The following is a 16,219-nucleotide window of genomic DNA, read 5'->3' on the forward strand; positions in this document are numbered from 1 at the left end:
AACTGACCAGGCGCCTGCCTAGTCGCAAACTATTTTCCCTTTCCTTTCGGACCAAACATCCTGTCTCTCCAGGAAGTGTGTAACACCCCGTATATATCCGGTAATGTTATCTTACTATCGTATTAAGCAGCGCTTAATTAAAAATGTGAAATATCTTTTTCTTTTCGATTATGATGTCATTATCATTACCAATTTGCTTATTAATCAATAAAAAACATCGCTTGTAAGTAATTGCAATAAAACAGCTAACTGAAATACCTCATAACATAGATAATAAAAGTGTGTCTCTAGAAATCACGGAACTACCACAAGTAGGCCGGACCAACTAGCAGGTTATACAACTCCAATCTAAAAGTACTAACATAAAGTGTCATGGACAATCCTCATGCTCACTCAAATAAGGCAACACGCCCAACATCAGTCTCAATAACAACATAATCATAAATAGCGAAAAACATAAACAGCATCCAAAACCAGGCATGGCAGCAATACAGCATAATATCATAATCAGCTAAGCTCTGGCCTCCTGCTGCAAGAGGCATCAGTCACCATAGTACCTGAACCTGAAATAAGCATTCCCCAAACGTGGGGTGAGATCTCTAAACAAGAAATCTCAGTAAGATAAGGGGTCCTCAAGGATCTTCCACCCCAAGCTCACTTACATGTGCAATATAAGTTTAAAAGCAGTTCATCAATATCATTTCTAAAACAGTGCAATGCAGCAGATAATCATGTCATGTGTGTCAATTTTATTCTACTGGCCAGAAAAGTGCAGGAATACGTCTATTACCCACACATAGTGCAAGATGCTACTTGCATCCACCCCGGACCACCGTATTGTATGACGCCACATACTCAGGCTCCCCGTCAAGATGGAACAAACATGCATATTAAAAGCCATTACACATAAAGCTCAACAACCTTTCAAATATTCAAAGCATGTAACACAGCACGCATATAACCATACCCCCATGGGACATGGTGGAACCACAACATGGCTAAACCGAGGACACGAAAACTTACCTTGCAAGCTAACACCCAAAGCCAAGAGTCCACAACTCAAAGTCCAAACACAGCAGATTCATAATCTGTTATGGACCAATACTATATCAATAATAATGCACCACAAACATAAAACTTAAAGACAACGCCTTTCCTTTACGTTTTACGTCTTAAGGCTCCATACCAAGCCATAAGCCCTTAATCACTTGATTCTGACTTAGTTCATTAATTACAGAAGTTCAACTTCATCAAACTAGGGTCCACAAACCCCCAATAGCCTACTGTACAAACAGCTCAGCTATTGTTCTTCAAAATCCCAAAATATCCGGATATCCAAATCCCATATCCGGATATCACATATCCGGATATTTCTCGGGCACATATCCAGATATTTCACGACAGAATGCAGAAACTGCATTTCGTGAAGATATCCTTCCAAGGTTCCATTTTTAACACTTTCAAACGTTAAAGCATGCATCTTTATACTGTTTAAGGGTCATACCACTGTTGGTTACTTGTTTAACTCTTTAAACATGCAAAGACACTTCTTTTATTCAACAAAACACATGATCAAGGTTGCTACAACTCACCAAAGCTCAAAACAGAGGAAGAAAGGCTCTTGGAGCTCTCAAATCTGTCTCTACAGGTCTGACCTTCAAGGCACACGAAAATGACTTCACAAAGGTTGGTTCTTTCTCACCAAAGGTCACCACTTGGACCTCAAAGTGCCAAAACCAAGGCTCACAACACTCAACTCACAAACTCAGAACCTCTCCACCTCACTCACAGTGATAAGAACTCAGAAAAGCCCTCACACTCCCACACCAAGCAAGCTCTCACAAGCCCCAAGGTATTTGGAGAAGAAACCAAGGAGAAAGGAAGCTCATTGGCTCACCAATATGGAGGAGAAGGTGGCAAAGGGTGGCTGGAGGTGTTTCAGAACATGGAGGCACGTAGGAAATCTGGTCTAGGATTTTGTGCCCAATGATTAGAGTATATATAGCCACTTTCAATTAAAACACACAGTATTAACTTTAATTGCTACGCTTAGCATTTTAATCCCAAACTCTGGATTCTTAACCTACTCAATTTACAAGAATTATCATATTTTTCTTATAATTTTCAGAGCATCTTTTCGGTATGCGCTTTTCAAAGCCAGTACCGGTTTCTAGCATCAGTTCTCATTATTTGGACTTGAAACTCGTTTTACAAGTCCTACATATTAATCCAGTAATTATCATGCACTTATTATAATTTTTCGGGATACTTTTTCGGTACGCAATTATACCGACTAGCAGAACCGGTATCTGCACTTTTTTTTCGAAAAGCGACTTTCAGCATTTTTAATCACTTACTATAATTATTAAAGCCTCATAATAATTATTAGATTCAATTATGGAATCATTTCCTATTTTTTCATAATTTATTAATTAAATTCCTTAATTAATGGTGCGGGTTCTTACAAAGTGGGAGTGGAACTACCAGTCCCCTTCGTCTCCTCAATCTTGGCCTTCTTAGCCTTGCTTGTAATGCATACATCCTCAATGTCCTTACACTGATGAACCAGTGTACCAAAATCCCTCGAAGCAGCTCCAGCAATATGCTCTGCAATCACCTCACTAAGTCCCCTGCGGAACTTAGTAGCCAAAAACATCAGAGTAGGCACTGCCATCCGAAAGTGTGCAAACTTCACAAGTTCATTGAACTTGGTCAGGTACTCGTCAACAGACAACGAGCCCTGAACCAACCTGTCGAACTCCCCATGCTTCCTCTCCTGCGCGTCATAGGGGAAATACTGACCCAGAAAGCAATCCTCGAAGAATGGCCACGTCATCACATGAACCTGCATCTCATAAGCACGAGAGGTGTTCGTCCACCACTCATGGGCATTTCCCTCCAGCATGTAGGTTGCAAACATCAGCTTCTGCGGGTCTGTGCACTGCATGACCCGGAATATCTTGTCCAGCGACTGCAGCCATCTCGCCGCAGCAATAGGATCCAAGGACCCATCAAAAGAAGGTGGCTTATGCTTTCTGAAAGCGTTCAGCCTACGGTCGATCACGTCACGGTCCTCAGCAGGCTCCATAAAGGGTTCCATAATCCCAGTGACATGAGTAGCACTACCAATGTGACTCAGGCTCTCGTCCTGAACACTAGGTGGAGGCGGCGGCGGTGGTGGCGGTGGAGGTGGTGGCGGAGGATACTGGCAACAGCAGGACCAACCCTCATCTCCTCCAACATAACCCTCATCATGGTCATGTTCGCCAGCAGATTTGCCTCAAGAGCATCCTCTGTGGCCTTCTAGTTCGTTTCTCTAGCGGCATCCATCATTGCCACGTTGGCCAATCTAGTGGCCTCCTGCATCTCAGCCAATGCAGTCAGGATTAGGTCAGGTTGACCCTCAACAGTCCTGCGAGTTCTCCTGGATCCTACCATGACTCTGCACAAGTTACACAAATTATGAGTTGATCAGGCCCACGCAATGTGATCACATATGCATCATCATACTAAAAATCCAACGGAGCAAACACACAAGACAGACACAACCAAGCATCCTAATCATTGCAATACATACAGGATTTTCCCTCGAACCATTGCTCTGATACCATAAAATGTAACATCCCGTATATATCCGGTAATGTTATCATATCGTCATATTAAGCTGCGCTTAATTAAAAATGCAAAATATCTTTTTCTTTTCAATTATGACGTCATTATTCATTACCAACTTGATTACTTAATCATTTTCAAAATATTGCCTGTATGTAAATTGCAAAAGACAGCTAACTGAAATACCTAATTAATTAAATAACAGATATAAGTCCTTAGTCACGGAACTACAACACATAGACCGGACAACCCTGATAGTTTATACAACTCAGTTAGACTTAAACATAACAGAAATCAACAACAACAATAAACAATAAACATCAACTAAGCTCCGGCCTCCTGCCGCCAGAGACATCAACTCCCAAGTTACCTGAACCTGAAATAATAACGTGGGGTGAGATCTCTAAACAAGAAATCTCAGTAAGACAAGGGGTCCTCAAGGATCTTCCACCCCAAGCTCACTTACATGTGCAATATATGTTCCAAAAGCAGTTTAACAATATAAGTTCCAGAATAGTGCAGTGCAGCAGATAATCATGACATGAGTGTCAATACTATAATCTACTGGCCAGAGAAGCGTAGAAATACGTCTATTACCCACATAGTACGCGCTCTGTCGTACCTACCCGTAGGATTCCATCCCATCGGGTGAACACCATATACATATCATAAGCCATTGCACATATCAGCTCAAAAGTATTTCAATATCAAAGCATGTAACACGGCATGCATATAACCATTCCCCTGTGGGGTATGGTGGAACTACACAATGGCTAAACCGAGGACACGAAAGCTTACCTTGCAAGCTAACAATCCAAGCCAAGATTCCAACTAATGCTCAAAGTCCAAACACAGCAGAATCACAATATGATTCGGACCAGCAATCATATTAAAAAACATAGCTCATAAGCATAAACATAAAGACAACGTTTCTCTTTTACGTTTCATGTCTTTAGGCTTCTCACAAAGCCACAAGCCCTTAATCACTTAGATTCTGACTTAGTTAATTATTACAAAAGTTCAACTTCCTCAAACTAGGGTCCACAAACCCCCAATAGCTTTCTGTATGAACAGTGCAGTTACTGTTCTTCGAAAACCCAGAATATCCGGATATATGTCGGGGGCATATCCGGATATCTCTCTGCCAATATCCGGATATCAATATCCGGATATCCAGATCCCCGTATCCGGATATCAATATCCGGATATCATATCCGGATACCATATCCGGATATTTCGCGACAAAATGCAGTTTCTGCATTTCGCGAGATATCACTCCAAAGGTTCATCTTTTAACCCACTAAATCGTTAAAGCATGCATTTTTACTCTATTCAAGGTTCATATACAAATTACATACTTGTTTAACTCATTAACATGCCAAGAATTCACCTTTACACCAAGAAAACTCAAGATTAAGGTTGGTGACACTTACCCAAGCTTAAAACAGAGCAACAATGACTCTTGGAGCTCACCACACTGCCTCTACAGTTCTGACTTTCAAGGCACACGAAAATGGCACACCAAAGGTTGGTTCTTGCACAAAAGATGACTCATTGGCACTACAAATACCAAGCATAAGGTCCACACCCTCTCCAAACTCAAAGTCAGCACCTCACTCTTACACAAACTGACCCTCTAACTCAGAAACATGGCCATCAACACCCTCTCAATGCTCACTCTCACTCACCACAAGTGTTTAGGTGGAGATTCCAAGGAAGAAATGACCTCAAGGCTCAAGAAATGGAGAAGAGACAATGGAACAGTGCTCAAACTGACCAGCCACCAAAAACTCGCGTAGGATAAGTGTTATGGCCCAGGGTTTAGTGCCAAAGGTAGTATATATAGTGGTTTAAGAATTAAACACACAGTATTACCATTAGATGCAACGCTTAGCATTTTAATCTCAATCTTAGGATTCTGAACCTACTCAATTTTACAATATTTGTCATATTTTTATTTTATTTTTCGCAGCACCTTTTCGGTACGCGCTTTTCCATAGCCAGTATCAGTTCTGGCACCAGTTCTCATTATTTTAACTTGAAACTTGAAATCACAGTCCTACATATTATCCTAGGAATATTCATGCACTTATTATAATTTCCGGGATACTTTATCGGTACGCATTTATACCGAGTAGCAGAATCGGTATCTGCACTTTTCGTCAAAAAAGCAACTTTCAGCATTATAAATCACTTACCATATTTATTTAAGCCTCATAATAATTATTAGGTTCAATTATAGAATTATTTCCTAATTTCACATAATTAACGGTGGGGGTTCTTACAAATGTCATGTTGGTATAGTAGCATGTTGCATATCCTACAATTTTTGTGTTAAAATAATGACTTATGGGTAGTGTTATTATACCCGACGCGGGCATTGACCCAGTCAAGGTATTGGGTCACTGGTCAGACCGGTGGGTCACGGGTCGGACCGGTTAATCCAAATATATATAAATATGAACATATAAAGTTAATCATATTCTCCATATCTAAAATGAGTTAAACAAGGTTCACTAAATAAACTCAAAAATTACCCAATCACATTTTTACAAGTTCACGAAGCATAAATAAATGAAAATGCTTGCTATTACTATATCAATTTAAATTGCAACTTAAAATCCTCATAAGCATACCTCTCAATGACATTGAACTCATATTTTTCAAATATATTAAAATGACATATGTCACATTCTCTTAATTTATTGTTTCAGTATTGGAAGCTGAAATTTGAAATTATTGTAGAACAATATATTACTATCAAATAAAATTACAAAAATGAGTTCTACATTTTTTTCTAGCAAGTTGAAACAATTTTGATTTTTTTTTAATAAAAATGCATAACTCGACTGGGTTACCGGTTTTGTCCAGATTTGACGAAATTTTGACCAAATCTGATACATAACTAATCATATATCAAATCGTCGGATTCCAGATTAACCCAAACGGGTCGACCGTTCGAGCCAGTTTCACAACACTCTTTGTAGGTAACTTATCTTCTGCTCCACTGCTCGTTATCATTCATCATACTATATTGCGTTTTTTTATGAATTGACCGATTCTCTAAACATTACTCTACTTTTTTTTTTCAACCTTACGTCCTTATCTTAGGATTGATGAGAAGAGAAAAATAAAGGAAAAAATATTTCTCCAGTCACCGGAGATAAAGTTATCTCCAATGCGCTCAAAATGACGTCGTTTTGAGATATAAGATTAAAAAATTATAATGACAAAGACTAATATAACCTTGCAATATATTATAATTACAAAAACACTTACCTTGTTTTGAGCTTACTAAAGATAACTTTATCTCCAGTGATTGAAGAAATCCTTTACCCAAAAACAAATTACATGAAATAGTTAAAACAGTTACTTTTCTCATTTATAGTAATTTTACCTGATTTTTGAATCGTTCAACCAGTTCACCAATTCACTAATCATCCGATATCCTACACACCAGTGACCTTAAAGTTCACCAACTTTTATTTAAACCAGCTAGTCTGACCTAATTTTTAAACGATTTGTAAAACATTAGTTGTGCCAATCAAAACTATAACTAGACAAACAACTCAATAGTATCTTACTATGAAAACCGGCACAGTGCTATATTAGACAATTAAAACGCTAGAAACCGATGAACTTGAAGATACTTAACACTCCAATTTTTACAAATATTGGTGTGCCATAATCAATATCTAATTTAATACCTTCATTAGCTGCTATTTAAGACAACTTTTAATTAAATTAAGATTCCCTCTATGAAGAACAAAATGAACAAACAAAATTGAGGCATGAAAATAAGACAAAACCCGTGACTGAGAAATTGAGCATCACCCTATTCTTCATTTATTCCCCTTTCTTCCCTTCTTAGCAGAGGCCTTTGAAGATCCTTTCACCTTCGGAGACTTACCCTTCATCTTGGAACCTCCTTTTCCTGCCTTACCACCCATTCCATGTTTCCTAGCATCCTTCTTCATTCTGCGATCAACAAGGACTTTACCCTTGCCAGTCTTAACTTGGACACCTTTCTTTGCAACTACATATTCCTTTTTAGGCCTCTTGGGAACAGCCTTTCTATATAGTTGTTCAATTTGCTTGCTCTTCGAACGATCAGATATTTCTGTCTGATCTGATATAGCATTGGCCTTCCTACGTACCTTCTCAAGCTTCCTCATCGCAACACGCTTCTTTCGTGCTTTGGCCTCTGCTACTTTCTTTGCAGGCCGAGCATCAATTTCTTTAAATTGCGCTTTCATTGCATCAATTTCCTCTTTAGTGACAGGCTTTATTGGTTGGCGGTGTCTCTTTTCCTCATCTAGAAACCACTTGGGCAATCCCTCATCATCAAACATGTACTTATTATATGCATCATCCAGTATATGCTCCCTTTGCTTTTTCCTCATCATCTTCTTAGCATAAGCCAGTATCTCAGCTTTGGTTTCAACATCTTCCTCCTCCGATTCATCAGAGGATGAATCATCGCTTGAATCAGTAGCAGGTGCAGGAACTATCTCAAAATCCCCCTCTGCTTTAGATGCTTGAGATTTAGGCCCATCTATCACTGAAGCCATTGTTTTATTTTCTCTGACCTTTTTTGCAATGGACATGTTCTCCTTAGGCCCTTCTATATCCATCTCATCTTCACTCTGAGACTTCTCAAAGTCTCCTTCCTCTACAGCTTCAGCAAAGACATCCTGACTAAACCACTTATTTGTGATCTCCTCTGGGGTGGGTTCTGTCCCATCATTAAGTGGCACCATCAAAGGATTTGCTTCTTGATCACGCTGATCTTCATCTGAATCGTATTTGGACTGAACAATATCACCTTCCTCATCAGCCTGCACAGCCAAGAGGACATAATCTAAATGTAAAAAAATTCTTTTTGCACCCAAAAATATAAATAAATAAATGCTTCCACGGTTCTAAACAATAACTAAACACATTTGACAACACAAAAATACCAATTGTAAAGAGATCTCACTGGAGATTTGAGGGCAAGAAGGAAACACTAACCATATCAGCATGAGAACATATGTTTATATTACCAGTAAGCTTCATACAAAAGTATTGGACACTGAGGTATGCGGGGTGTCAGGAGGGAACAGAAAAAATAAATAAAGATACTCCCCCTTTATAGGGCTTGTTTGATTTCTGTTCTTAAAAAAAAAATACTCCCCCTATTTCAGAAAGTTGAGCAAGGGAGGATTTTCAAGAATCACATTATAGGGCTTGTTTGATTTCTGTTCTTAAAAAAAGTTATTTAATTTACAGAACAAAAAAACCTATTTGGTAATGCCTGTTTTGAAAAAATAGTTATAAAAATTATAACTTTTTTTAGTTTTTAGAATCAAATTTAGAAAATTTGTCTGGGTTGTTTTTGTTTTGTATTTTGACTTTTAACTTTCAAAAGAAAAAAAAAACAAATAAAACACCTATTTCAATAACTATTATACAGAACAATTTTGAGAACAAAAAAAACATAACACAATCAAACAGACCCTATAATCTCTGATTTTCTTCCTTTTATATATTTCCAAATGGGTGAAGGTCTAAGTAGACCAACAATCACAACAAGGAAGCTCCATACCTCCAAAAGTTGGGCCTCTGCATCAAAGGATTTCTTGGTACGCTTTCGCTGCTTTGCACTTCCTTCCTTTTTTACCACAAACCGATCATAAGCTTGATCAAGTAAGTCTTCCATTTGTTCATCATATCTTATTTCAGGATAATCGGAAGTTAGAAACAAGAATTTAAGTGATTACTTACAGAACATGAGAAATTATATCAAAAGAACCTATCAATAACCTTTTACGTTCTTCATCAGAATCTTCTAAGTCGCTGGATGAATGCTCTGGGCCTTCATGGATTCCTTCATCCTCACTGTCTTCCATGTCACCTTCATCACCTTCATATTCAGTGGTGTCAACAGCTACCAGATCCTTCTTACCCTGAAACCCCATGATAACAGCCAAGAAACAAAATTAATGCTTAGTTAAAAAAGTTTCTTCCATCTAAAAATAATTCGCTATTAAAATTTAAATCATAAGACCATAATTACACAACTTAAATATATACCATTAAATTAACAAAATACCCAATCCAAAAGGTAAGAGAGAACTTTTTTCTGGTTGTCTTAGGGAGGAAGGCTACAGAGGACATTTGCTAATATAAAGAGAGATATGTAACTTACCCTGAAAAGTCTGTAGGTTCCATTTAGAGTTTATGGATTATTAAGCTAACAGCTAAGTAGGGATGTAAATGGGTCGTACGGCCTATCAGGAGCCTATAGCCTGACCTACCTTGTGTCTAGTTTGGCGGTTTGGCCTAGTCTATTTAGAAAATATAGCAAATTTAGGATTTTAGAAAAACCTATTTAAAAATTAGGCCTACAGGCTGACCTTTCAATTTATTAGTAACATAATATATTTATGAAGGCTCCAAAGAGCAAAGAAAAAGCTCCTAAAAATAATTATTTTGGGTGTTGTTATGAACATTATTTAAGGATCTTTGTGATGTTGTTAAATTTTTTCTTTTTTTGAGAATTGTTATAATTTGGACTCTTGCTGGAAACATTGTTTAATGAATGAGGAATTTCGTCTTTTTTATTTTAATTTGGCTTGCAACTTTGCAAGCTTATATGGTTTTATAGGCCATGTTAGGCTTTTTGTTTTTATAATAAGTCAGGTCACACCTATAAACCAAGCCTTTAATACGCTAACACGTCAGTGTAGGCTCTAAACATTTTACATCAGCTTAGGCTATTAAGGTCAAAGCTTTGTCTAACCTAACCCATTTACACCCCTACCACTAAGTAAGCGTTACTTGCCATGAGTAATCTAACATTATATATCAAACAAACAACCTGTACTTTTGGCATTCCTTTAAAGAGGAGTAGAAGTGTTTGGAATGAAAAAACAGGTTAATGCAAATCAAAAGTTTATATCATTTTCTAAACCAAAAGAAGCTAAAAAGATTACGGCAAACCTTTATAGAGGAAAGAGCGAATAACTCCTGATCAACATAACCATCTTCCATCACATCCATTTGCATCCCTGTTGCTTTTCGTGCCTTGTCCTATAAGTTTCAAATGATTGATGCAATGAATCAGCTTGATATCTTCCACTCAATAAAAGAATGAAAAATAGAATTGAGCTTAGAATCTCATGATACATGGAGGATTAACACAATATGTTTATGGTCCTCCTGGGCATGGCCTGAAACCATTCGTTGGACCAAATATCATGTATAATTTTGAAAGAAAATTATATTATTATAATCTGCAAAAATATAATAGCAATAACATTGCACAGATTAAAAAACTTATTCAAATACATATCCCATCCCGACTTATTCAGTGGAAGCTAAGAAGCTAGAAACCTTCTCTCTCCTTTTTGCAAGAAGCTTCTTCGCACGTTTCTTCTTGCGATCCATTGCATATGTCAGTTCCTCCATTTCGTTAAGTATTTTATCATCTTCATCCACCTTATGCTCATTTTCAATCTCTGTTGTAGTAGGAGGATCAGGCTTCTGAGTAGGGGAAAGAGCTTTTCTAATGTGAACCCGCCACCTACAGGTAACCAACAAATACAACATCAATCCCCACACACAAAAGAAAAGAAACATATTCATCATCGAGATTTTTTTATATTTTTTAATGCGCAAATAATCACAAGGATTGAAATTCAAGCGAAGCAGTTACTTTAGAAGATGCTTGAAGTCTTGCTTCCCCAACACCCTCAAATCATCACAGAGAGATTTTACCTGCCATACAGCCACATTCAAAGCATTTAAAATTAACAACATTGATTGTTGTTCAAACCTCCACTGATCACTAAACAATGCATGATCAGATAATACACACAAGAATACCTCTTCAGTGGTTAAATCATGATCCTTGATTGGTAAATCAGCTGGATCAGTAAAGGTTATGGAAGTGACTGAACCAAGGATCTCCAGAGGAGCATCAGACCAAATGAAATTTGCAGCTGAAGACACCTTCCTTAAAGTTGAGATTCCATCTTCATAGCTGTAGACATGAAGTAGTGTAGTTAGCAATAAAAAATACCATATATTTGAGGCATACAACCTAACGCGGTGTTTTCGAGGAGGGGGGGTGGATTATCCTGTTAAATATGACAACGAGAAGTAAAACTATAACTATAAATCAGCTCAAATAGTTGAACTACCAACTTTTCATAGTCTTAATGTTCTCTGCTTCAAAGGATACTTTAACAATCTAACCAATTGAGGAAATATGCCACAATATAGCTGTCAAAACAGGCTAGAGGCTGCAGGCCAGCCCTTCAACCCCAATTTTCAGCCCCCCCCCCTTTTTTTTCCAGCCCTCATGTGATAGGGTTATTTTTTACCCTGGCCCCAATTACATCACACCTACAGTGACTTGCTTTAGGTGTTTTTTTGGGAATTTCCAGCTGAATATTATATGTTAACATGGTTGTGTGGAGAGTGAAATTCAATAAACAAAACTGAATATAGCTGTGGACTAACTTTTAACTTTATTATGAGCATATGACATAATTTTTGGCTAGCAGGCTGGCCCTAACCTGTGGGGTTATATAATTTTTTGACCCGTGCAGGCTATTTAATATGCGGGCCTTTTGGACCTAGCCCGAGCAGGCTAGGGCTTAAGGGGCCGGGCTGGCCCATTTTGATGGCCTATGCCACAATATGCAATGCAATATACAGACAATCGAAATCACGAAAGAAAGCAGAAGTTACCCATCACGATGCCTCTTTTGCTTATTATCTCTAAGCACATCCACCACCTGCATAAATGATTCACCAACCGAAAAATAAAATCAAATGAAAGAGCCAAAAACAAGAAGGGTCAGTGAAGGGACAGAAGTAATCAAGTAAAAGCACCTTTGCCTGCGGTTCCACGGATCCCTGAAAGAGATGCCTGACATCGAGAAGGCGCGGATCAATCTTGGCAGGGGCCTTATACCTAAGCCCCAAAACATATATCTCAGCAGATTCAGAACGACTAGCTGCGGGTTTATCCACCTCAACCTTTTCAAACAACTGCAATGCAAAAATTCCACCACAAAAAACAAAACAATTCTCAACCAATTCACACTTAACTTCCATCCATCAAACCACATAAAAACACAAAATAGAATTATTATTTTTTCTTAAAAAAAAAAAAAAAAAAACTATCACCTGCTTTAAGCAATACACCACAGAACTGTAATCCTGCGACCTAAAAATCTATCATATAACAAAAGAGTTAACAATAATCAAAATAAGAATGAGAATCAGTCATAAATAACAATTAAGTTGATTGAAAAATACCTTAGTGACAAATATGCCCTTGGGGGCTAAGAACTGTGTGGCTAACTTAACCGCATCGATGACGAGAGCGTTCTGGCTCATTGCTTCCTGAGCCCACGCGCCGCCGACGTTGGGCGAACCATCGTGCAATATAACGTCAAACGCGCGACAACCGTGCTCGTTCATGAGCTTCTTGATTCGAGACTTGCACTCTGGCCTGGTGATATCTTCCTGGATGGCGATGGCACCACGGATGGGAGCGATGGGAGCGAGATCGACGCCGATGACGAGGTGGTCGACGGGGACGCGTTGGACGGCGACCTGCATCCAGCCGCCGGGGGCGGCGCAGAGATCGAGGACGGAGCGTGCGGATTCGAGGAACCTGAACTTGGAATTGAGCTGGACTAGCTTCCATGAAGCCCTAGACCTATAACCATGTTCTTTGGCTAAGTGGTAGTACTTGTCCAAACGATGCTTTCCCTTCGCCTTCGCTTTACCCATTGAATTCTTCGATGGCAGACACAACCAATGTAGTTACAAAGATAATGCTTGTGTCGATGAGATGGAGAAGAGGCGTACAGCAGCTCTCGAATTAGGGTTTTATTTAGGGTTTTTAAAGGGTATAAATGCACAATTGAATGTATCGAATAAAAATTTATCTAACTTTTTAAATCAAACCGAGGTTTAAATCAATTGAATGTATCGAACCAATTTTGATATAGCGTTGTTATTAATGTTATTATCAGTTTGATTTAATCTTAGATTAGTTATATTAATTTAATATGAAAAATTATAACAATATAAAATTAAAAATAAATATTAAATATAGAGATAAAAAAAGTTAAATCAGAATCGTTAAATTAACCTAATTAATTTAACGACGAAACAAAGTGTCAGTAATATTGATAATAATATTAATTGATAAAAACAATACCCTATATTTTGACAGGATTAGCTAATAAGAAATTATTTTAAACTTTACGGGTCACTAGAGTTTAATGCGCTTTGCAACTATCTGAAATTAGCTAAATATTTATAGACACCTTGCCTATACAAATTGGATGAAATACATTAATCAATTATGACATAACATAAATATTTATGTAACTATTGAATATAATTTATAATTTATTTTGTCTAAAGATTTATACATGCAGTCCTTCTTAAAGTCATCCAACTCAATTGGCATTGGATTTTCACTTTTTAAAAACAATATATCTAACAAAGTGTTTTTCATATTTCATCTGGAAAATGATTTAAGTAATACAACATTATTGTTGTAAATCTCTTGTCCAGTAGGAGTTTTTTGATTTATATGTCCCTAATTAATTTGAGGAAAGAAAACAAAATGAATAAATTAAGATTAAATAAATGGAAAAAAATGCATGAACTTTGAGTCAAAATGTGATCTGAAACCTATATATTTAATTTCTCACTTAACTCGAGGAAACAAATATTTCATGATTTATGTTGAGAATCCTATGTACCAATAAAAAGAACACAATTATATCTGAAATAAAAAAATACCACTATAAAGGAATGCACATCAATAATACCAACCTCTTTTAGGAAAGCTGAATTAAATAAATCAACTCACACCACCAAAGTCACTGAACAAAGCAATTCTTATTTATGAAGCCATTCCAGTCATTTAACAACATCTAATCTACATTCAGACAAAAAGCAGTTTTCATTATGGGTTATGGGATATCCACGTAGGGAGTTATTAATCTCATGTTGCTTGAGATAGTTCTCTTATGTGTATGAGATGAATATGTGGGATCCACACTTTAAAACAAAAGGAAAAAGAAATGAAAAAAGCTGACACAAAATTTGATGAGTGTATAAAATGAAATAGTTATCTCCAACGAAATGAGAAAAATATTTCCCATCCACATATTATGTTATGTAAGAACAGAGCCGCCTTATATGTCGTTTGGATTCTTTAAACTATGTTTTTGAGGAAGTATGAAATTTGACAAGGAAATGCCCAGACAATTAAAGCCAAATAGTTATTTGTTTCAAGACCAAATTAGAATAACAAATAATGACACAAAAGGATACATAATTAAGTGACAATTTGTTCAATGGAAAATGAAATGTAATTAGGATAGTTTACAAAAAAAAATAGGAAAGATACACTTTTATCTACTGCCATGAGCAATGACAAACAGCTTGCGGCCAAATAGCAATGGTTATTAACGGATTATTAAATGGAAAATACTACTTTCATTTTACATGAGATAGTTATCTTATTTTTTCTCACTTCAAAAATCGTATTCCCTTTTTTTATTTTTTACTTTCTAATGATGGGTCTCACTTGTATTCTCTTTATAGCATGAGAAAATTACTCTCATATAACATGAGATTAATATTCCTCTTATTAAATGGTAGCATGCAGTGGCAGTTGGCAGCAAAGATCCATCAGAAGGCTCCAGCTCTGGATCAACCAAAGGTGACAGAAACCCAATCAACAGATTCCAAGCCCATAAGACACACCGTAAAATCCTTGAACATAAAAAGCCCGCAAAACATATATCGACCACATGACACGAGTACCAATCTATCTTTGCGGAGATTTATCCATATAACAGGGTAGAAAATGTGAGTTTTTTTTTTTAATTTAAATTTTAAATAAAAATATTTTAAAATAATTATTCTTTAAAAGGATAAATATTTTTTCTTTTTTTTTTAATTGTGCTTTTTTTGATCATTTATATATTATATGTTTTGTGTTTGAGTTGCGAGCCGAATCTTGAACTACACATCTACGTTGGCTTTTTGACCCTTATAACTTTTTATTAATTATTAATTACCAAATTGACCTTCATTTACAACTATTTCGAAAATTTAACCTTCCCAACAAGCATAACATCAATCTACCCTTGTTTGACCGTTGACCACGAAGCCTACCCGGGTACACCCCTCTCTACTCAGGTATTTTTTGAATATTTATGCATACCCGGGTAGGGAGGGGTGTACCCGGGTATAGTTCTCGAGTTCTGGGAAATTGCTTGAATTATTTACCCGGGTAAGGAGGGGTGTACCCGGGTAAATCGTGACGGTAGGGTTTTTACACTTCGTAACAAATCTTGACTCGTCGCTTTTTTCGACTATGGTTGTCCTACGCCCCTTCATACAATGTATCTTCACAGCATGTTGCATTTCTGGTTTGGACCCAAATTCTTGTTGCACAAATAACGGATCTCCTAACTTCCAACCTCCGTGCAAGTCATCATCGCCATATAGGATCTCCAACTCGTCATTAGGGTGCGCCCAATTAATGAATGAATAATGTTGGCTTTCATTCCAGAAA

At 37.2% G+C, this 16,219-nt stretch overlaps 1 protein-coding gene across 2 annotated transcripts; it reads right to left on the minus strand.

Annotated features, from left to right (window-relative positions):
* Positions 1-7,229: 7,229 nt before the first annotated feature.
* LOC133303671 (uncharacterized) lies at positions 7,230-13,493 on the minus strand. 2 transcript variants are annotated; one of them, XM_061503623.1, is made up of 11 exons: positions 12,925-13,493; positions 12,793-12,840; positions 12,496-12,654; positions 12,352-12,398; positions 11,482-11,638; positions 11,312-11,373; positions 10,990-11,179; positions 10,597-10,686; positions 9,418-9,560; positions 9,200-9,326; positions 7,230-8,441 (listed from the first exon to the last, which is right to left on the minus strand). In XM_061503623.1, exons 1-11 carry the CDS (start codon positions 13,402-13,404, stop codon positions 7,455-7,457), a joined length of 2,490 nt encoding a protein of 829 aa, XP_061359607.1. In that variant the 5' UTR covers positions 13,405-13,493; the 3' UTR covers positions 7,230-7,454. The 2 variants fall into 2 exon arrangements, with proteins under 2 accessions (XP_061359607.1, XP_061359606.1); XM_061503622.1 differs by having other exon boundaries at positions 7,230-8,450.
* Positions 13,494-16,219: the final 2,726 nt, after the last annotated feature.

Source organism: Gastrolobium bilobum, unplaced genomic scaffold (assembly GCF_033153095.1).
Source record: "Gastrolobium bilobum isolate Gb01-03AN ecotype WA unplaced genomic scaffold, APGP_CSIRO_Gbil_v1 utg2743, whole genome shotgun sequence".
NCBI classification, from domain to species: Eukaryota; Viridiplantae; Streptophyta; class Magnoliopsida; order Fabales; family Fabaceae; genus Gastrolobium; species Gastrolobium bilobum.